Here is a 23,600-nt window from a genome sequence, read left to right as displayed (position 1 = left end):
TTACAATTTAAGAATAAGAAATTAGCTATATTATGTGTATATGTGTATATATATATATATATATATATATATATATATATATTTATATACAAGAAAATTTACAATATGAAATATATTTCATACATATCTATTGCTCAACTGGAATGCAATTTCCTATCAAATTCTTTCCTATAAAGTTCTTTTAAAATATTATAAATTCGAATATTTTTTTTCCATTTTTCGCAAATTTTATTGTCAGATTCATGATTTGTATTAGAATTTGGGTGATTTTAAAAGGTGAGTATTAAAAATCATTTGTCACACGCGATACTATGTATGATATTTATATTATTTCTTGTTTAATCTATTTAAATTCCAAACTGTTCATATGCTTAATTTATATACAAAATAACTGTTCCCAATTCATATACAAGATATTCTAGAATAAAAAAAAGAAGTATGAATAAGCAAATTAATATAATACATTTTTTTGCAAAAATTATGAGGATAAATTCTCTTTTTTAGAAAGAATTTAATTTTAATTAAATCAAAATGTTTAATTTGAGAAATAACATTTTGTCAAAGATTTAAAAAATTATGATATAATTTACAATTATTTATTTAATTAAAGATGTTTAAGATTATTAAGTTCCTTATATAGTTAATAAAAGAATAGATTTCTTTGATGACAAGATACTTACATTGAAAGATGAATAGCTTAAATATATGGATTAATTCTTAAACAAATTTGTAATATGTATATATAGGATATTTTAAAAATATATATATATATATATATTTTATTTATTTTTATTAAATCTCAAATATATATGATATGGGAATTACAGATTAAATTTTCCCTATGCATAAATCAGAAGACGCAAATTTAAATAATTATAAGCAAATTTATACTTGATAATTCAAATTTTTTAGGATGTAATTAAAAATATTTAAATTTACACAATCTCATTAATAAATATTTAAAACTATATACATATGTATATAGAAAGATCTAAATTAAAATTTTTATTTTTGTAATCAAATGGCCAATGAGAAATCAAATTGACTTATCTACAAAATACCAATAACCAGATAAGATCGAAAATAAAAAGTGAAGATTGCTTATAATATATAGCAATTAGAAATTATGTAAAAAATTCGATCCATTGAATTAATATTTTTCGTTCTTAACATACATTATAAAATGTATTATTCCCTTTTTATAGAATTTTTCTCTATCATATTTCAATAAAAATCTCAAAATAAAATGTGTTTAAGGATTAAGAATAGATGAATGTTAAAATGCAAAATTATTCAAAATTGTTTATTTCATAAAGCATGCATTTTATTTTAATGAATCAATTTATTTTACATAATTTTGCAATAATCTCATAATTTACAAGATCTCTATATATAGAACTACACGAGAATTCAATTTACAGTCATATACATATCACAGTATTGATGTATATCGATTCTCCATTTTTGCAAATCAAAACGAAATTTTCTAAATCGATATTACATCATTTTTACAAATCGTAATTCAATAAATATAAATTTTCTATGGACAAAGTCAGAAAAATAAAAAGAAGTTAGTGATCTAAAGTAATAATCTGATATATAAATAAATATAATAATAAAGAAAATTAAATTCAATATCAACTTTTATTTTTAAATTAATCTATATAAATGTCTATTAATTTATAAATTCCTGTTTTATCACAATAATCAAAATATTACTTATAATTTTATTTATAAATTATTCTCTATTTGTAAATTATAATAAAAAAAATTTATAATTACATATATATAGGTAATAATTTAATTACATAAACAGAGAGATAATTATAATTTATATAACATGCAAATCTTGTTTTGAGCCGTTTTGAATGTTGCCGATAAAATTCCTTTTTATACTGAATAATAAGAACTGGCCTTTCTTTCTTTGATCACTATCACTTGCTTGTATATTTGTTTACAAAAAAATATAATACTTTTTTTTACACATGGAACATAATCTGCCTTGTACTTATTCAAAATCAGACATCGTTGTATTGTAATATTAACAATATGACAACAATTGCTAGAAAAAATTAATTATATTATATTAATTCACAGTTATTTTTGTATAATTTATTAATATTAAAATATTAATGTATATTTAAATTTCAATAAATCATAAAAAACTGCGAAAGAACGCTCGATTTATCAAAGAAACTTTTCAAGTTAGCAATAATAATAAATAAATGTCAGAATTGTTTTTTTTTCTTTATTTATCTTTTTCCTCTTTGAGATAAAACGAACATATCTAATCGAACGACCATATATTCGCCTGTCGATGATTATTTATGTCGAACAAAAAGAGAGGGAGGAGAAAGAGAGAGAGAAGGAAAAAGAGAAAATAAGTTAATTAATTAAATTAATCCTAGTATGCATATTCATCACGTCATGTTAACTCCCAACGCCTGCCGGAAATGCTCATATACTACATAACTGATAGATACAGCAGGTGCAACCTACAGAAAAAGAATGTATATTTTAGTAAGGGGAATATAATTTCTTAAAATTGTATTAACTTACATTTTTGTATGTTAAACATAGACAATAATTAGAATTTTATATTTTTTGTAATATGAAAATAAATGCAACGCAGAAAACTAATCAACATTATGAAAAAGAAATAATCGTTAATTTTAATAATTTCGAATTTCGACTTGTTACATGTCTTTCATTTAAGAATGAATTATAAATATCATGAAGAGTGCAGCACTTATTTTGCAGAAGTACAAAGGAAAAATATAATAAGTTTTATTAAAAATTAATTCTAAGTAAAATGCTATTTATATTTAGAAAATCTGATTATCTAGAAATAAAATTCATACATCGAAAAGATTGGATTGTTATATATTAATTTATTTATTTCTTACAAATTTATTTTAAAAAAACTAAAAAAATGCAAAAAATAAAATCACAACAACTCCAACAAAATCTATTCGAAATAAATAATTTGTGTGTATGTGTGTGTGTATCTATATAAAAATTTCAATATATATTTCATTTATGAATTCAATAAAAAAATTCTATAAACTTTTAAATACATTTATATATTCATTTATTTTCTATGGTTTCATTAATCATACCTTAAGAAAGTTAGGTGTGAGGCCGCGATACAGGCCGCGTATTCCTTCACGTTTCAGAATGTCTCTAAACATTCCCATCATGGTATCGGGCGAACGTTCTGGCGCGATTTCGGCTTGCAAGCGCGTTCGCACTAATGCCAACGGATACGAACACACCTGGCCCGCTGTACTCGATGTTGTGCCACACAACAATAGAACCCAAAACGCTGGTTGTTCTTTCTTGTCGTGTGTGCGTAGGTAACTATTTTTCAGGGTCTACGAATGCAAATGAATTCATCGAGAAAATCTTGAAGAATTTATCTCTCGAATTATATCAATATTGAATTAAATAATCCCATAAATATATAATTTAATTTTGCACAAGTAACATTTTAATAACTACAACAAATATATAATAAAATTGAAAATAATTTCGCAATATTTTAACTTACTTCGTAGACGGCTAAATCGATGCCTGCATAGGGAAGAATTCCTATCAAATTGGGTATGTAGCCTCTATAGAAGGATTTTAAACCACCTTGTTTATATATTTTTTTAGCTGCGTCGACCATACCGTTGAATTCGCCCGTTTTTCGCAGCGCGAGTCTCGTCTTCAGCACCTGTAAAATTATATATCATATATTCTGATTCTTATTTTTCTTTAGAGTTTATTTCATACAAATGACTTCATTATATGTATATACGTATGTTATATAACTGATCTTTTCTGTACTTTTTTTCCTTTAACAATCTAATATAAGATACAAGAAGTAATTAGAAACGACCACACTGGCAAATTTTATTAAAGTGAATCACGACGTTTCGACCATGGTTTTGATCCTTTTCGAGTGAAAATAATTTAGTTAACTATTCTATCGTGAGAAATAAGGAAATCACTTCGTCAAGATTGTCATGTCAACCGTCTCCATCAACACACAGAGAAAGACAGTCTTTCTCTGTGTGTTGATGGAGACGGTTGACATGACAATCTTGACGAAGTGATTTCTTTATTTCTCACGATAGAATAGTTAACTAAATTATTTTCACTCGAAAAGCACCAAAACCATGGTCGAAACGTCGTGATTCACTTTAATAAAATTTGCCAGTGTGGTCGTTTCTAATTACTTCTTGTATTTTATTTACTGGCGACCTTGAAGAGTTTAATGTTAATCTAATATAAGCTAATATAACGTGATAATATAAGAGCCATAGTACACGACACAAATTTACATGGCTTCTTGTATCTGACGTCATGATTCAATATAGCTGCAACGAGTAAGATAATGAGATATACCTCGAGAGGGTAGATTGCCGATTGGCTGATACCGCCGGCCATGGAACCGGCGCAAAATCTCTCATAGAGTTTGAGTTCATGCGCGTCGTCCGTCTTGATAGCTCGTTTCACCTGTTCGTATGCCATAAACTTGAGCGCCGTTTCCGGACCAATCTTGAGCACGTTAATGCCATTGCCGCGCCATAAGCTGCTAATGCCACCCTCGCGCAACATGTACCTGAAGCAACTCATGATATTGCAGTGTCGTGTGCCGTGGACCTGCAAGGACGATCGGACGAGTCTCTCGTCGTGTTAAAGCAAACTAGACAAATTTACTCGCTCGCTCACGTTCGACATGCTGCTAAGCGGATTTTTTTACGAATAAAACAATATACAAATTTTTCAAAAATGTATATAAGTTTATTTATATAAATTTATATATTAAAAAAAAAATATATATATATACTTTATACATATAAACTATATATTTATATAAAATATGAAATGTTGAAAAAATAATATATAAATATATTGAAATATTTTTGCCTTTATCGTTATTAAATATAAATCATGAATATCAAATGAAAGCTTTTTGATAGAAGTAGGATATAATTAGCAAATAGAATTTACCTGCAAATAGACCTTGATGCGATCAAGGGGAGCAGTGCAGGTACGTGATACTGCACCAGCTATCCCACCGGATAATAAATGTCGCCACCACATTCCCGACACCATCTCACCTTTTGTGAATTCTTCGGGAACGCCAATGTCCTCTCCGATGTCCATATACTACAAAAAAAAATATTACAATTAAGTACTGAAAGCAACTGATGATTTTATCACAGATATCAGACTTATCAAAAAATTAATAGTTTAAAGATTATTCAACGAATCTTAAATTAATTCGATATTAAATAAGACACGTGTTATTTTACATGCATATATAAAATGATATTTATACACGCACATTTAAACAAAATTTATTTGTATAATTTTATTGATTTGTAAGACACTAATAAAAATACAAGATTAATAAGATGTACATTTATGAAATAAAGAATTATTTTTTTTAAATTAATATCTTATGATAGACGCAATAATATAATAAATAATATATATGTACCCACACACATATACATATACATACACACACATTATGTAACTTCGAACAATATTTAATAACAAAATTTAAGAATATGTTAAAATTAGAATGTTATTATATATATAAAACTTTTGTAAAAAAAAATGGTGAATAGGAAAATAGTTTTTAATTATTTATCTTTAACTTTTGCAAAATTATCGAACTCGTATATTTTTGCGAAGTAAATTTTTTCCTTATCAATGTTTTAGAATGAGTGGCTTTGCCTTGAACGTAAATGTGAAATCAATTAAAATGATAAAATTATTGGCACGACTAACTTTTCGGTTTTAAATCTCTCTTTCTTAGAGACATCCTGTATGGATTACTTATCAACTGTGATAAAATATCAAATATTACAGTATTGCGTTTCGATGAAAGTAATCTGTAATGTATAATACAACAGAGATATTGTATTACAATACTAATGCATTGTAATTCCAAGCCTTAGTATAGATATTGAGTCTGCGAGAATTAACATTCATAAAAGGAATGTGAATTTGAATTTAAATGAAGATGTATTAGGCTAACACGAGCTTTCTAAACTAATTTTTGCACAATAAGATATTTAAAGTACACACACACACACACACACATTTCTCCTACATTTCTCCTAGAAACTTCATTCTTCATAACTAATTTCAATCTTTACTTAGATCCTTCTGTTAAAAATTTATCACAAATTTAACTACTCACTAATTATACTCACAAAATTAATGCTTTAAGTCTTGAATTATTTAAAGAAAAATAAGCTAAAATCTTTATTTTATTTTTAATTTCAATATTTATAAAATAGGAGGATTAATTTTTTTTATTTTATCATATACGTAATATACGTGCATATTTAACTTTTTTAACTCGTACATATTTAACTTTTTATATAAAACTCCAGAGAGAAATAAAAGTTAAGATTATCTGTTACAATATTTATAATGTGTACTTTTGAACTTTGTATCATTTATATATCGTCATATTTGATTTCGCAAATAAATTTGGATTTTATTCAAATTTGTCAGTTTATATATAATAAATTCTACTGTAATATTATAAAACAAAAGTGAGATAATTGTATGAATATATAAAAGTGAAACAAATTTCTTTTACTTCATTTTTTTAAATAAAAAAAATAGTTGCAAAAACATACTAACTTTACGAAATACTTTCGTCCTGGGAATTTCTCATCAATTTTACGAATAACTCGTGATGTAATAATTCGCGAAATCATAATCAATGATTTTGTTTACAAGAAAAGATAAAGAAATATTATTTTGCAATTTATTCGATACAGTAACAAATGAGACATAACGAATAAAAAAAAGAATTGCGAATCGTAACAAGATTGATCACGAATATAAAGAAATGTTCTCAACATGTTCTCAGTTTGACTGGGCGACAAGCCAAATAGATGCTAATGTCTATAAGTACAATATGCAAGGTCTAGCCTTTTAGCAACATTTTCCGCGCTCAAAATAAAAGGAGCATATTTTCACAAGGAAGTAAGACAGAAAGAAATATATATAAGACTCATTAAAAGCACTTTCTTTGAATTACAAATTGTTCGATCACAATTTAAAGCTGATTTATGATTGTTTTAATTCAAAAAACTAGATGTCTTGATATTTTCAAAATATTTACACATATAACATATTCTATAATATAGAATAATATTTAATTAAGAGATAGTGTTTAATTAAAAGAAATGTTTGAAAACGAAAACGAATTTTCGGACTATTTTCATAAAGTTTATAAAGTTATATAAAAAAATAATGAGACAAAATCAATCCTTAATTTTTATTTTTATCTTTAAATATTTCACAAGGTCTTTTCCGAAGCACAAGGTCTTTTCCGAAGCACAGTATCATAAGATTACTCGGGGGCTGGATCTGGGGAAAGAGATATGACCTAATAATGGAGGCACGAATGTTGTTTATCTTTCAGGACTTTCCCGACAACTTGTTAAAGATTAAGATAAAAATAAAAGCGAGTGAGATAAAATAACATTTTATAAAGTCAGTTACTTTTTCGATATCAAACAAGGTTAAAAATTATTTCGCTGTAGAAATAAAATGATTTTATAATCGGAAAACACTATTATTATATTAGATTTAATATAGAGGAGGCTTTTTTTTTAAAGAATATCTGATAAATATTTAAGATAAAATTTTTTAAGACACCAGAGAAAACAAAAGTCCTTGAAAGATGCATTCCAGAATCACTTTCACTCGGGATTCTGACCATTTCCTTCGTCCTATAAACTTTCTTTTGCCATTTGGATGATCACAATTAGTAAACTTGGGTTCTGATTGGCTGTTTGAAGGCTATTTCTAGCATTACTCACCCGTTGTAAGAGCTCATGGTAACCCTGCAAAAATTCCTCGCATACTTGACACGTGGACAACGTGCTATCATGCTGGAGAAATCTCGGTTTCTGTAGAGCATACATGCTGCGATCGATCAGCTGTAATCGCGATTCACATGGTTGCGAATATGCTCGTCGCATGAGATCTGCCGCACTGCTCGCTCACTCTGAAGTCAGTCGTATCTACGCATACGATAGTCTCTGTATTTCTCTTTTAAGTTTCTTTAATTACAGTCTTCTTATTATTCTGTTCCTTTTATGTTTATATTTTTTCTAGTTTTATATCCTTTTTTTTCTAATTTTTTTATTGCCTATTATTGTTTTTACTGCCTATTGTTCTTCTTTCCTCCTTTTTTTCTTCTTATTTCGAGAATTTTCTCGATTTTACTTTATTATAGTGTCTATTTGTATCTTTTATTTTTTTCCGGTTATGTATTATTTATATTCTCTCTCCTGTTACTTTTTTTTTTAAATGATATGTCGTTTCTTCTCCTTTTGTGTATGTGTGTGTGCTGTGATTAATATATATTGCATCACGTGGTGTCACAGAAATCACGCTCACTCTGTAACGTCTGTCGCACTCACACTGTACAGTCTGCACTTTCGAAAACTTTCGAACTTTCTATACAGAGAAGAATTTGCACTGATCGAAATTTCACAAATCCTTAAGAATCTTCCGCTTTTTTTCTCTTCTATATTTTTTAATCGCTTATCCACTGATTTCTATCCAATTATTGAGAGCACTCTAGTGATTTTTAGAATCAGTGGAAATGATTTAGCAATAAAAATTCGACGATACATCGACAGACACTAATCTAACAATGTGAGTGCACCCACGTGGCCGAAGAATCTGCTTAGTAAAAAAAGAATCGATCTCGTGGTCTTTAATAGTGGGGGAAAGAAGGACGAGCTACGAACCAATGATTCGAACGCTCGGAGTCCGACTGCGAGACTAACGGAAGAAGCGAGGAAAACCCGGGTACGAAAATATCGTGCCCCTCCAAAACGGAGAACTTGTTTGCTCCCTTCCTACATAACTGCTTGTTCTTTTCCTGACGTCACAGAGCGCACACGTCATCGAGCAAAGATCCGTGCAATGACGGTCTGAGCAAAGTCAGCGACCGTCCCACAGCACAAAGTTCACTCACAATCTAATGAGAAGAGCATAGGGAAATTTTAATTGTATTTTTCTACATTCTGTTTTTCCACGAATGTATATTACACAGTAATAATACTATTTTCTCTCTCTTTTTCTTTTATTATTTAATAATGGTCCATTAAAATTAATATTAGCAAGTGTTTCAGTGGTAATAATAATAAAATTAGTAATGTATAATAGTATTAATAATAATAATATTAATGCTAATTTGATGGTAATTTGATTTATATTAATGGTAATTATATTAATGGAAATGATAAAATGGAAAAACTTGAATTTCTTATTTCAAAATTTAGCGTTTCTTAAACCAACAAACCAGGATGGAATTTATGAGAAAATATTTACAAAAATCAATATTTTTAATCTCTAAGTCTTAATGAAAAATATCACACGAATTGAAGTTGAGAATCACTATCATGATGTAACAAGTAGCTGACGTAATATTGCACAGCATTTCATTATGTACTTATTGGAAATTTGATTGACTTGCATAATTTAAGGGGATATTTGCTTTTGTATATTTCGATGCATCAACATGCATCAAATATCAATGTATGTGTGTGTGTGTGTATACACACACACACACACACACACACACATACATATGCGTGTGTGTACACTGTATGTGCATATAATATGTATGCACATGTATGATTGATATTTGTTATTTTATTTTTCACAAGCTTTTATCAGTATGTTAGATATCATATAGTATAGTAAATATCATATTCTTTCTTATCAATATAAAATTCAAGTTGTATGAATTACTCACTGTAGTATGATGCCAATATTCGATGATGTCAAGCAAGGTAGAACTTGGTGCATAGAGGAGGAAATCCCGCCATTCATCAAAACTAATTTTGAGGCTTCCATCTTGGTCCATTCTGTATTTATATATAATATTTAATGGTAAATAATGTTATTTAATGATGATTAAATATATATACTAAAAAAGTTAGTAACAAGTTATATCTAATTATAATTAATAATATGTATATGTATTAAATTAATATTAAAGAAGAGAGAATTTAAACAAATAATCTTTTTGTTATTCTTTAATAATTATTTTTTTAACATTTTATTATATATGTATGTAATTTAATATTTAACATAATAGATATAATATTATTTGCTAATAATAAGGATATTTATTCTATTTTTAATAATATTTATATAATTCTTCTAAACTTTTGAATAACGAATTGTTTTTATAGCTTTTCAAGAGGAAACTATTTTTCTACAAAATAAATTATGTGCACATTCCAATAAATTTTGTATATATAATGTTTTGTATATTAATTGAAAAAACTGTTGATAGATAATAGTTATCAATAAGAAAATTACCGTTGCAATAACTTTGTTGCTTCCTCTCGTGCAATTTCTATCCCCAGCTCTTTGAAAGCTCTTATCAATTCTTCCAAATCTATCTTACCTGAAAATAACAAAACATTAATAAAATTGTTTAACCATGCCTACAATTTTTATTATTATATATTATAAGAAGTAAATTCTACAACTAATAATACCATAATTAATAATAATGTGCTAATTAATAAAATAAATTATTAATTAAACTAAATATATATATATATTTACATGTTATATTATAATCAAATTTTGGTTTGATATAGAAAATTTTTTAATTCTAAATCTGTGCAATATCTCAGAATATTGATCTTTGTTTTACTAAATACTTGCTTACCATCTCTATTTTTATCAAGATTTGAAAACTGTAATCGTAGATTCTTCTCATGTTCACGAACATAATGTATGAATTCAGCCAAACTGATGTCGCCACTTTTAGTACTGTCTGAGCTGGCAAGAAATTTCTATAAAAATAAAGAAATTATTCTTTAGATAACTCCATTTTAAATGTAAAAAGTGCAGTTAAAAGAAACAATATGTAAAAACGTACATTATATTTGCATGATAACATTTTTAATCAAATTTTAATTTTTTTATAATATAATATTTATAATATATCACTGTTTTCTTTCATAAGATTTTTTAAGAGATACTTAAGACTAATTATTTTAAAAGACACTTAAGACTTTAGATACTATCTGTCTAATAACTCAATTACAAAAGAATATATATGATTCTTCATTCTTCTCATTTGAATACTCTATTAAGGATTATATACATTATTATACATACATTATTATTACATTATATACATTATTATTATAATATAATCTATAGTGTAATTTGAATAAATAAATTTTATTGAAAAACTTTTTTCTAAAGATTATTTTAAGCAAAAAAAATATATATATATATAAATGTGTGTGTGTGTGTGTGCGCGTGTTGTGTGTGTGTGTTATAATATTTATATGCACATAATTTTTTTGTAGACTAGATCTTTTTTCATATGCTAAATCAGCTCTTTTCTTTGAAATTAAAATTCTCTTCTTTTGCAGTTCCATCTATTGACATATTCCATGTGACCATGTTGAAATTTTTAAGTATTGTATTGCTTCTGCAACTATATATAAACACATCTGCATAAACCTTTAGATTTGTTCTAGTTGTACTTTTCACACCTTCTCTTTTTACCTTTAGATTTGTTCTAGTTGTACTTTTCACACCTTCTCTTTTTACCTTTAGATTTGTTCTAGTTGTACTTTTCACACCTTCCCTTTTTCTCTCTTTATTCCCGAATACATCTTTTATTTTAAGTGCAGAGAAATGTATCTGATACTAGAAATACATTCTTCATTGTTTTTTTAATTTTCCTCTTTTATCTAATTAATCTCTTTTTAAATAACAGTCAAAAAATATTATAATCTAATAAATTTTAAAGTTTGTTCGATCTATCAATTCTTTTTTCTCCTTATTTATGATTCTTTCTTTTCAACATACATTCATCCTATTCTACAGACAGAATGTGCGTGTGTGTGCTGCATATGTATGCGCGCGCACGATACAGGGACATTAGATATTCACATAGCTTATATATTAATTAAAATAATAAATACAACGAATATTCATTATGCATCTCCGCGCGCACACATACATATAATATAAACAAAAATAAATAATCACTGAAATATAATATTATATTAAAAAAAAGTGACAAAATTGAAAAGAATGAAACAGAAGAATATTGATATACTTGACGTTATATATATATATATATATATATATATATACAGCATATTTAAATTAAAATAAAAAAGAATTCCAATTCTACACACACACACACACACAATCTCTTTCAAATACATGTTTCTAAGAGCAACACACACATATACACACATCGTATATGTATACTGTGTATTACGCGACGTATTTCACGTAACACATAAATGTAGAAAAAGGAACGGAATATATGTAAGAACATACGCAAATACCTGGGCATATTGCGTGTATTGCGTGTGCACGCCGGCCTCGCTTAACGCCTTTGACAGATCGTGCACGTCGATGCGGCCGTTGCCGTCGAGGTCGAGCGTTTGGAACAGCCGCTCCAGCCGTTCCTCGTCCTGGGCCGGCAGCTCGTGCAGGTAATGCGCCGGCGGCGGCGTCGCGGCCACGCGCGCCGCCGGCGACGCGCTCACGCGCGCACCGCCGCCGTTCCCCGGCATGTTACCTGCGTATCTTACCTACCTACGCGCCACGCGAGAATCCAGATAAGACGAGGGCAGGCGCTCTCGCAGCGAAGAAGCGAGGCGAAGCCGTACCGTGCGTAAAGCGTACGTACGCGCGCTTATGTATGGGTGTGTACGTGTGCGAGAGAGAGCGTACATGTCTACGGACATCGCGCGCACGCATCAGCCGCACTGCCGTTGCTGGAGGGTGCGCGCGCGCGCGCGCACTACGCGCCGACGCTGACAGGTCCCGCGAATCGAGCGCCGTGTTGCTGTCAGTTGTCAGGAGGCTGCACGGGTGACAGATAACCGGACGGCAGCGTTGTTACCAAGCGTAGTGCCCCGAATAGACGCCAGAGGGAACGTCATTACGTCAAATACGTCATTTTGACATTTCGCGTTCGAAGAAGTTACTTCTCGGGAGGGTTTAATCGACCAATCGGAAGGGTGGAATTTTTTGCTCCCTCGATCCTGATTGGTCGATCGAACGTTACTCCTTCAGTGAGTTGATTTTCGAACGTACTTCCTCCGCGCTTGAAAGCGTCGCGGGACGGAGTAGAGGGAAACTGTCGAGCTTCTCGTGTCATCTCGTGTCGCGTTTACATGTTGATGATCTATGGTGCGATAAAGGTTGAGATTAGAGATCCGAGTCGCGCAAAACTGCGCGAGAAGAGTGATGCGCAAAAAGTGTAATCGATGTGATGTTTCGCTGTAACGAGGTGGGTGATGATGCTAACGGTGGATTTTATATCGCCGATTAATTTACGTGGTCTTCCGGATTCCGAAAGTCGCTGTCATGATATCGAGGACATCGCGATAGAGGCAGGTTTTTCGTCAGCGACACGAATAATGCGACTGTTTCGTCGAATTTTTCTTACAAATTCCGAGAAATTCTTACGATTATTCTCTACAACGTGTAAGAACGATCGATCTATTGAATCGGAATGATCTTGCCGTATTGCGCCGTGATTTCTCGATCTAGAAACCTCAGCAAAATATGGTTATGAGGCAGAATTTATCGAGTTTGTTCTTCCTATAACTGCACTTTCTATAACTCTTACACTTTCTCTTTACATTCTGTGTACTTTACATAAATTTTATACCTTCAAGGTATCAACATTACCTACAACTTTCTATTTTTGCTCATTCATACTATATTTATATTTTATCTACGTTACATTTACATTTTATTTTCCATGCTTTTCTATTTTTTTCATTAATTTCACATTATTGACAATATGAAATTCATAATTAAAATTGCATTTTTTTTCGTTAAAATGCGATAATTATTTTAAAAATAACTTACATTTATATAAAATGATTATTATTATTAGTTATTATTAGTTAAAATTACTAATAATTATTTTTAGTTATTATTCATCTATTCTACCAAATAAGTCATCTGTTAAAAGATGAAATGACAATCTGTGAAACGTATTATTTGAACTATAACAGTATACATTACAGACAAATTGTAAACGTATATAAATGTTATAAAATATTTATCAAAATTTTGAATATATTTGGTAAATTTCACAAATGACTATATATTTTTCTTTTTTCTAAATGTATGTAAGTTTGTATTTTTTCTACTCCATAGAATGCCGATACAGGCACCACAGTGGACTGAATTCCTGTCATGTCCAATTTGCTGTCATGACTTTGATGCAGCCATACGAGGCCCTATATCGCTCGGTTGCGGCCATACAATATGTCGCGCCTGTCTCGCCAATCTGCATCGCAAGCAGTGTCCTTTCGATCAGGTATGCAAAAAATATCAATAACAATATATGTATGAATGTGTTTTGTGTAGTAGTATATATATATTCTTTACATATACTTAATACATATGTTATACGCATTGTATGACAATCTTATTTCATTTAATGTTTAATTACCTTATTCCTTTTGCACAGAGCATCATCAACACCGATGTGGAGAGATTACCGGTAAATGAAGCACTGTTGCAATTGCTAGGCAATCCAATTTCAACTGTCGTCTCATCAACATCTGTGTCAAATCAGCAACAAAATTATCAGAAGTTGCTACCAGTTGACCAACATGCTAACTATCTGCGGGCCAAGAGTTGTATTGAGGAACTCGCGCTTTATCTCAAACCATGTCAGACGACTAACACTGCAGGCATGTACAATATCTATTTTTAAATATCAGATATAAGTATTAGTATTACAAATATATTTAAGAATAAAAATTAAACTAAAATTTATTGTACAAGAAATTAAATAACATATTGTTATAGTAGATTGCTGTATAAATTATATTGTATTTCTTTGTAGAATATATTGTAGATTGTTAAAATTTATATATTATGTTATAGTAAACATATAAATCGTCGTGATAATTAATATAAGTTATGAAATTGTTACGATATATGTAGGTATCGGAGGCGGGGGCGGAGGGTTAGTGTCCCGACCCATGCAACGTAAACTGGTGACACTGTTAGGCTGTCAATTAGTGGAACCAGAGGGTAGAGCGCGCGCCCTGCGTGCCGCTCGTAGTCTCGGCGAGCGCACCGTTACCGAACTCATACTGCAACATCAAAACCCTCAACAGCTCAGTGCCAATCTCTGGGCAGCTGTACGTGCTCGCGGTTGCCAATTTCTCGGGCCAGGTAAATTTTATTTGTAAAAGATAAAAAAAATGAATTCAAATAAGCTATATTTTTTTACTTATTATTAAAGAAAAAAATAAAGAAAAAATTAATCATATTTGACTTTGTGGTGGTATTTTTACAGTTACAATGATACATATGTATTATTTTTTAAACGAAACTATGCAAGCACAAAAAAACTATGCACTTTTGTTTCTACAATTATTTTTTTCTTATTTTTAGCGATGCAAGAAGAAGTATTGAAACTTGTGCTGTTGGCATTAGAGGATGGTTCAGCATTATCGCGCAAAGTATTGGTGATGTTTGTGGTACAACGTTTGGAGCCACACTTTCCACAAGCCAGCAAGACTAGCATTGGTCATGTAGTGCAACTTTTGTATCGCGCGAGTTGTTTCAAGGTAATATACAGTAACAATTACAAAAATATTTGAATGCTTCTAAATCAAATGCTATATTCTACAAAAAAGAATTATATATATTTACATAAATATATAATTATATATAAATTCTCAAAAATCACTGTTATCTTTTTAATGACTATATATCAATTATTATTTCTTTGTATTAACAGGTATCGAAACGCGAAGGCGATTCGTCGTTGATGCAGCTAAAGGAAGAGTTTCGCACTTATGAGGCTTTGAGACGCGAGCATGATGCGCAAATCGTACAGATTGCCACGGAAGCGGGACTGCGCATTGCGCCCGACCAATGGTCGGCTCTACTCTATGGCGATACCGCACACAAGTCTCATATGCAAAGTATCATTGACAAATTGCAGACACCACAGTCATTTGCCCAAAGTGTTCAGGAACTTGTGATAGCATTACAGCGTACTCCAGATCCTGGGCAATTGAGTGGTCTCAGGCCACAATTGGAATTATTGGCCGCCATAGATCCCAGTCCAGGTATAATAATATACATGCTATATATGATTTATAATATTGAAAAAATTTTTCATAATTAAATGAAAAAAAGAGAGCCTCTAAAACTCTTGAATATATAATTTTTAGAGACGGAACCACCAAGCTTGACTGAATGTCGAGCAGCTTTAGAGGCCGTAAGAATAGTTGTGGCTGCGTTGGTGGATTTTGTGCGACAACACGGAGGCGGCAATACCAGCGGTGGAAATCGAAAATCAGCGGCACAAGACAGTGGAGGTGGCGGATCTGGCGGAGGTCCGTGCCCGGGTCCGACAACTGGCAAGTATAAAGTCAGCATGTGCAGAGATCTGGCTCTTCGCGGCACTTGTCCGCGATCTAACAATTGCACCTTCGCCCACAGCGACACCGAGCTTGATAAGTAAGTCTGTATATCTAATACATATTTCTATCTCTACATTTATTTATTTATAATATAATACATCATTTCTATCTCTACATTTATTTATTTATATGTACAAAAGAGAGAGAAAGAATTATAAAGAATATGTAATATATTAAAAAAAGAAATCGATATTCAAGTAAATTATAAATATTAGGCATTGTTATAAATTATATTTTAGAAGATTCAATAATATATATAATCTTGAATAATAATTAATATTTTTTCGACTATTTCATATCAAATTAATAATATTTTTTTATTGTTATACTGCAAGTTTGTAGATTGTATAAATAATATATATTTTTGGTGAGAGTATGAATATATCATTGATTTCAATACTTTTTACATACAGATACAGATCGAAGAATCGCAAATTGAGTGTTAGAACGACTTCAAATCAGATTGAATCAAAGGGTGAGAAGAATAACAAGACCTTTAATAAACAGAATGGCGATTTAACAGCTTATCATTCTGCCAAAACACATGATAGAGAAAGTGAGTATATAATGAATATTTATAATTATATAATTCCATTTAAAAATGAAATTGAAAGGAGATACGCACACACGTATATATAGCTAAGGAGAAATTTTTATTTTTATTTATTGAATAAAAAAAAACAATAGATATTGTGAAAACTAAAGTTATACTGGTCGATATTTCTTTGAAACAGAAAATAAATTAAGTAAAACATAATGTATATAGACTGAAGTAGAATAAATATCTGTTATTTTATTTGAATTACTTTAGCGGCCGTACAGCATCCGATGCCCATTCCGACCAATCTAGAAACTAACTTGATCGATTCATTGACATCAACTTACATGCTGCCGTCTGCATCCCCGCAAAACTTACCGCATCTTGGTCTGTGCTCTGTGAAGGGAGGAGCTATGGTAGATGGCGGAGGATCTGCTGTCCACTGCTCAGGACATTACATAATGTCGCCAGGATCCGTTGCCCCTGTTGATTATGGGTCTTCTCCAACGACCACGACAAATCTCGGAATGTGGGACACTCCGCAAATCGTACCAGCAAATCATGTAACAAACGACAAAAAAGTGAGAGAAAATTATTTTTTGTAATAAATAACATTTAGATAAACATAAAACATACAAATTTATTTTACTGATAATAAAATGAAAGATTTTTGAGAATAAAAGTAAAATTTCTTTTTTACTGCGCGAATCATATTCTGTACAATTTCCTACTTATTAAATGAATCTGAAGTGCAAAAACCTTTAACAATAATACATTTTTAAAGCTAGAATAAAAGACTACAATTATTATGGTTTGTATATATATATATATATTGATTTTCATATTTTGATTTTCTCTTTTATTGATAAAAATAGCTTATAAGTCTTCTGGCTACAAGTCACTTTTAGAGGCACTTTTTTATCGATGAAAGAGAATTTAGAATATGGACCATTAATTTTAGTAAATAATTATAACAAATATATAATTATACAGATAACTTTAATAAATGTAATGAGTAGAGAGAGAGAAGAGAAAATAATCTTAATATTAATGCTATAATATTTTAATAAATATTAATAGAGTTGTAAAATAAATATTACAGCAACGAACGGCAAAAACTATGTTGGCAATGTTACTGCAACGTAGAATGGAGATTCTGAATCAATTGGAAACAATTATTGGCAAACAGCAGCAGCAACAGCAGCAACTAATTTCCCCGCAAATGAAAACGGTAATAAACTGATCATTTTTATTTTTTTACATTCAAGCTCTCTTGTATAATATATAATATATATTAACAAATAATATATATAATTAATATATATTTAAGAAATAAAAAATTGTATTTCTCTCCTTTATTAAATATTATCTTTTAAAGATCTTCTTTTTTATACATACATCTGTTTTTATATTTATAGTAAATTTCTTCCTCATATTGTAACATACATTATTTTATTATATTTTATTCATTATATATTTATTCTATATTTTTCTTTAGAATTATGATCTTCGACAGGAAGGCGACTTGTTGACTACATCTAATAATTTCTCAATATGGGCTGCTGCAAATAACTTTCGCTGTCCTTCTGGAACAGAATCACCACCCGCGGTTTCGCATCTGTTCGACGATGATGCGCCCTTTGTGCCCTTATTGGACATGCCTCCTGCAGCCTCTTTGTCACCAGTCAACAAACAGGGATCCATCTCGAGATTGTCCAAAACCCTGATAAGGTGCTAATAATAGTGATAATAAATGCAAATAATATAAAATTACATCAATATGAGGTTGTGTATATAGTAAAAAAACAATTATTAATTTTTTATTTGGAATGAAAAAGAAATAATGAGAAAAAATAAATTTGATTACAACTAGTTCAAAAAGTTTAATGATACAATTCATGAAAAATTAAAGAAGAACTTTATAATCACAATTGCAGATGTGTATAAAATATATATTATAGATTAATTATTATTTATTATTAATTATTTTTTATTATATTTTACTATATTAATATATTTATTAATATTAATATTAATTTATTAACATTAATGTTCTTTACAATTGTTTAATATTTAATTTTAGTGTTAACATTTTATAATAATTATATTTTTACAATTTATATGAAATTGATAATAATAGATCTCCCTGCAATGGACCTCTGCAACACTTTGCAAGTTTCTACAACGAAGGGATTGGACCCACCTCTGCGCAATCCACTGCATATAGGAGTCCAAACTCTGTAACCTCTTTGTATTATGGAAATCAACGTGAGTGCAAAAATAAGATATGTATGTTGTATAGAATTATATACATAAATTATATTTATATTATTTTATATATTAATAATTCGATGTGATTTTTATCAATAAATTATATGTAAACATATATGCATATATATTGATATAATTATTAAATTGATATTAAAATGATATAATTAACAAATTACTGCAGCATACGTGACAATTGGCGCGAATGGTGGTATACAATCCATGACGTCGACAACCCCCAGTGACGGTAGTGGCGGTGGCGGTAGTAGTTTCGTGAACGAGAATTATATTACTCTTGGCCGTAATATCGTTGCTCCAGAATCGCTACCGCAATTTTCGAGATCGGAATATATGTCGAGTAAAGAGTGAGTAATAGAATATATTTGCATATATAGTGAGTATGTATGCATATTATTATACATATATATTTTTCAGCTTGATTCTTGAATCGCAAAAGGTAAAACAGCAACTTAGACATCTCGAGAAAAAACTCAATGACTTAAAGGTAATAAATTGTGCTTCGTTTTCTGTAAAATATGAAAAATATTACTTAATTCTCATACCATATATGATATGTAATATAATATATTAAATTATATGATATTGAAAATTGAAAAATTTTAATAAATGATAATCTCTAAAACTCTAATAAATGATGATTTTCTGGCAAACTCTAATAAATGATGATTTTCTTTGATACTTTATTAAAGAAAAACTATTATATTTTACTGCTACAGAATTTGTTATTGTAGTAGAAATAAAACCACACACATATATTATTTTCTCTAAAAATAATTTTGAAAATATTTGATATCAAAGTTGGTATTATTTTCATCATTAATATATTATTCATGTATTTTCATTAATATATAAATATATACTTACAGTTAGCGACACAAGGAGCCACTACTTTTTTCACGGCGGGCGAACGGCTGGCACAAGAATTGCAGATGATTGAAGCAGGTATCAGGGAAAGAGAAAGAGATATGCGAAATTGGAGCTGTAATCCATATGGTACTGGTACTGGTACCACTACGTTTCCATGGATCCAGCAATCCTCTAATGATTGGTTGTCAAATCAGGAATACAATCAGGATTATAAAATTGAGGAAGTAAGTTATGTCATTATATTTAATTTCATTTTAGAATTTATTTAATAAAAGTGCAAAAATAATTCTTATATTTATTAATTTTTATCTAGGATCAAATTTGTGCTCTTTATCGATTTTATTAAATTATTTTCCTGTTTTATGTAAATACGGATTTGATTAAAACTCATCTTATGATTTCACATATCTTATCTACAAAAATATTAATCGTCTATCTATCAAAATATTAATCGTGACCAATGTTGCTTAATATATAATAATAAATAATGATAATAAATATTGAATTTATATATTTATAATTACTATTAATAATTTATAATTACTATTAAGAATAATTCCTATGTTTGTGATTGATTAATTGATTAATCAGGAGGATACGTATGAAGCGGGAATCGCGAACGATATGCGGGAACTGGAATTGCGATGGGAATTCGAATTGCGAGAGCAGGAGAAGCATTGGTCCAGTGGAGGTGAGGAGGATATTATTACCACCACTACAACCACTACCACCACTACCACCACTTCCAAGAATAAATAATATTTATTTATTCTACTCTATAACATTATATAATCTCCTCTCCATTTTCCTATTGACACTATTTTTTCTTCATCTCTTTGAAAACATGTATTTTTGCATGTCGAAATCGATCTCCTTTTGTATTTCTGTAAACTAATATCTATAGAAAGTAAGAATTTCTTCAATTCGTGAAGAAATATATAAAGTACACGCAGACCTGCGAATCTTTGAAACATCTTTGACTATTTTTATTTTAATTAATTAAATACAGTATCGCGTATAATAAAAATGTGGAAATTATATAATTTTACAATTCTTATTATATAATTTCCAAATTAATAATAATCGTCAATTACATGTATATGTTGAGCACATAAATTCTCAATTGTTGAGATAAACAAGATTCAAGCTAATCTTAAATATAAATGAATGGCTGCGTGCAATAAAAAAAAAATGCTAAAATAGACTCAATTTATACTGTTTACTTAATCAAATAATTTAATATATTTTAAAATTTTTTAATTAGATTTTTCAAAAAAATTTCTTTTTATCTGTATCGTTGACCTATCTTTTCTTTCTGATTTAGGGGAGACATAAAAAGATAAGATAATAAGATTAACAAACAAGAGATTTATGGGGTTTATTAAAATTTAGCAATAATATATAGTCAGTGTTTTATAAACAATGACTCGGTGGAATATGAAAAACGTGTAGATAAATATATTAAATAACGTATTTAATTATATGCAGATCGTATACTCTCTATCGATGATACGGTATCACATGCAAATATAATAAATAATACATTCTAAAAGAATGCTGACTGCGCTTGACCTGATCGACAAGGTTAATTGTCTCTTACAATGATAATAATAATAACAACGCGTTATTATATTACATGCTTATACATATATTGTGTAGATATATATATATGCTAAAAAAAACTGCGTTCCTTTGGAGGACGTTCTATTTATAGAATTTCTATATTCCGAAAAAGATGGAAAAAGAAGCAAAACCATCCTACCTCGATATTGGAGACGGCTCATTCTATATACATACAGATTTTTATATAATATAGTATATACATACATATATATATGTATATATATATATATATATATATATATATTTATGTATGTATGTATATATGCATATATGTAGAAGTCTGTGATATAACCATTTTATTTCTAAATGTAATTAATTTTTATAATCAAATTCTGAAATTTTCAAAAACTTAAAAATTACTATTGTCATTATTAATGAAATTTAAAATGTATTTAATATAATCACAATTATATATATATATATATATATATATATATATATATATATATATATATAGAATTGTTAAATTGTCAAAATTTTTTAGAATATTTTATATTTCGGGAAAGAAAGTATGAATTGAAGAGCCGTCTCAGAGGAGGGGAGTCTGGTCATTTTAGTAAATCGTTGCAATCCAAATCGTCTCTGTTTTTCTATTTTTACGGAATAACAAAGAACGATAAGAGAACAGTTCCAGTTTTAGTGGAAGCAACATTTTTTTTTATATGACAGATGAGATCTCTCATCGACTTTATCTTATAAACCTTTAGAACGAACTATACTATGTTCGAGTGAAAGTTATCTTTTTTTCTATTAAAAGAACTATAGATAATTCGAGTAAATTTTTCTTTTTAACAGTAATATGTACACGTGGGAACAGAAATATCTTAATACATAAATTTATGCACATATTGAAACATTATATGCATTTTCCATATGTATGCCTTGACATTTAAATTCATGTATTAAAGTATTTCTGTTGCTGAGTGTATATACATATAGGATAAAATTAATGTTTTTGTGTTTTTTTTTTTATTAATTAATTGAATTATTACTTGAATTTCTTTTCAAATTTTTTCAAAAAAAAAGAGAAAAACTGTGTTAAATAAAATCAGGAAATCAATACATTAGCTTTCTTTTAAATTTTATGAAATAACTTTTGTATGCATTTATTATGCAAATTGTATGGCAAGAAGATCGAATATTAATTTTTAGAAAAATAGGAAAATCATGAAAAACTAAGATATTATCTTTTTTCTAAATTTCAGATAAAATTGAAAGTATATATATTATTTTACATTTTAATTTTTGATATTTCATAAAAAGTATTAAATATAATAAAAAAATTGACGTACTTTTTTGCACATAATATCTTTTCTTTGAAATATATGTGAAGATTTTATATAATGCTAATTGTGTGGCAATAATTGAATCGTTTAAAAAAATGAAGAAATATTGCGATTTTGTAATTTGATTAACAATATTTTTGTTATTAAGTTTTTATTATTTGACTTCTTATTAATTGTTAATTTTTAATTGAAAATAACATATATATCAATAATATATATTTAATCTTATCATATATACATGTACATGCATATGAGTTTCGTATATAATTATTTGACATTAATTATAGCAAAATATATCAATTAACCGACGCAGATTTTTAAAGAGTTAGCCTTATAAAAAAACATGGTGCAATTTTCATTCGTTTTTGTTCATTATTACGCAATAATCGTGCACTTGCGCGCGTGATATAAAAGTTGTTCATTATCAGTTTTATTGTAAATTTTATTTATATATATTTTTTTATCTTATTATAATTATGCAGTATATAA

General features: G+C 28.8%; 2 protein-coding genes across 5 annotated transcripts; one reads left to right on the top strand and one right to left on the bottom strand.

The window, feature by feature from the left end:
• Positions 1-2,153: 2,153 nt before the first annotated feature.
• On the bottom strand, positions 2,154-12,907 carry LOC105248308 (calcium-binding mitochondrial carrier protein SCaMC-2). 2 transcript variants are annotated; one of them, XM_025409687.1, is made up of 9 exons: positions 12,381-12,907; positions 10,730-10,856; positions 10,372-10,459; positions 9,800-9,911; positions 5,002-5,160; positions 4,393-4,650; positions 3,551-3,718; positions 3,120-3,374; positions 2,154-2,495 (listed from the first exon to the last, which is right to left on the bottom strand). In XM_025409687.1, exons 1-9 carry the CDS (start codon positions 12,609-12,611, stop codon positions 2,421-2,423), a joined length of 1,473 nt encoding a protein of 490 aa, XP_025265472.1. In that variant the 5' UTR covers positions 12,612-12,907; the 3' UTR covers positions 2,154-2,420. The 2 variants fall into 2 exon arrangements, with proteins under 2 accessions (XP_025265472.1, XP_025265473.1); XM_025409688.1 differs by lacking the exons at positions 9,800-9,911; positions 10,372-10,459; positions 10,730-10,856; positions 12,381-12,907 and adding an exon at positions 7,848-8,889 and having other exon boundaries at positions 2,156-2,495.
• A 288-nt stretch (positions 12,908-13,195) lies between these two features.
• On the top strand, positions 13,196-21,201 carry LOC105248307. 3 transcript variants are annotated; one of them, XM_011253042.3, is made up of 16 exons: positions 13,196-13,333; positions 14,215-14,377; positions 14,531-14,756; positions 15,013-15,246; positions 15,469-15,644; positions 15,818-16,151; positions 16,257-16,545; positions 16,922-17,064; positions 17,320-17,627; positions 18,149-18,277; positions 18,563-18,777; positions 19,187-19,314; positions 19,499-19,679; positions 19,750-19,819; positions 20,202-20,426; positions 20,794-21,201. In XM_011253042.3, the coding sequence occupies exons 2-16, from the start codon at positions 14,216-14,218 to the stop codon at positions 20,959-20,961; spliced, it is 2,988 nt and encodes a 995-aa protein (XP_011251344.2). In that variant the 5' UTR covers positions 13,196-13,333; position 14,215; the 3' UTR covers positions 20,962-21,201. The 3 variants fall into 3 exon arrangements, with proteins under 3 accessions (XP_011251344.2, XP_011251342.2, XP_011251343.2); XM_011253040.3 differs by having other exon boundaries at positions 18,545-18,777; XM_011253041.3 differs by having other exon boundaries at positions 13,196-13,436; positions 18,545-18,777.
• Positions 21,202-23,600: the final 2,399 nt, after the last annotated feature.

The sequence above is a fragment of the Camponotus floridanus genome, unplaced genomic scaffold (assembly GCF_003227725.1).
Source record: "Camponotus floridanus strain SB8 unplaced genomic scaffold, Cflo_v7.5 scaffold28, whole genome shotgun sequence".
Taxonomy (NCBI): domain Eukaryota; kingdom Metazoa; phylum Arthropoda; class Insecta; order Hymenoptera; family Formicidae; genus Camponotus; species Camponotus floridanus.
The sequence above is the reverse complement of the archived record's forward strand: the minus strand, read 5'-3'. Positions and strand labels throughout refer to the sequence as shown.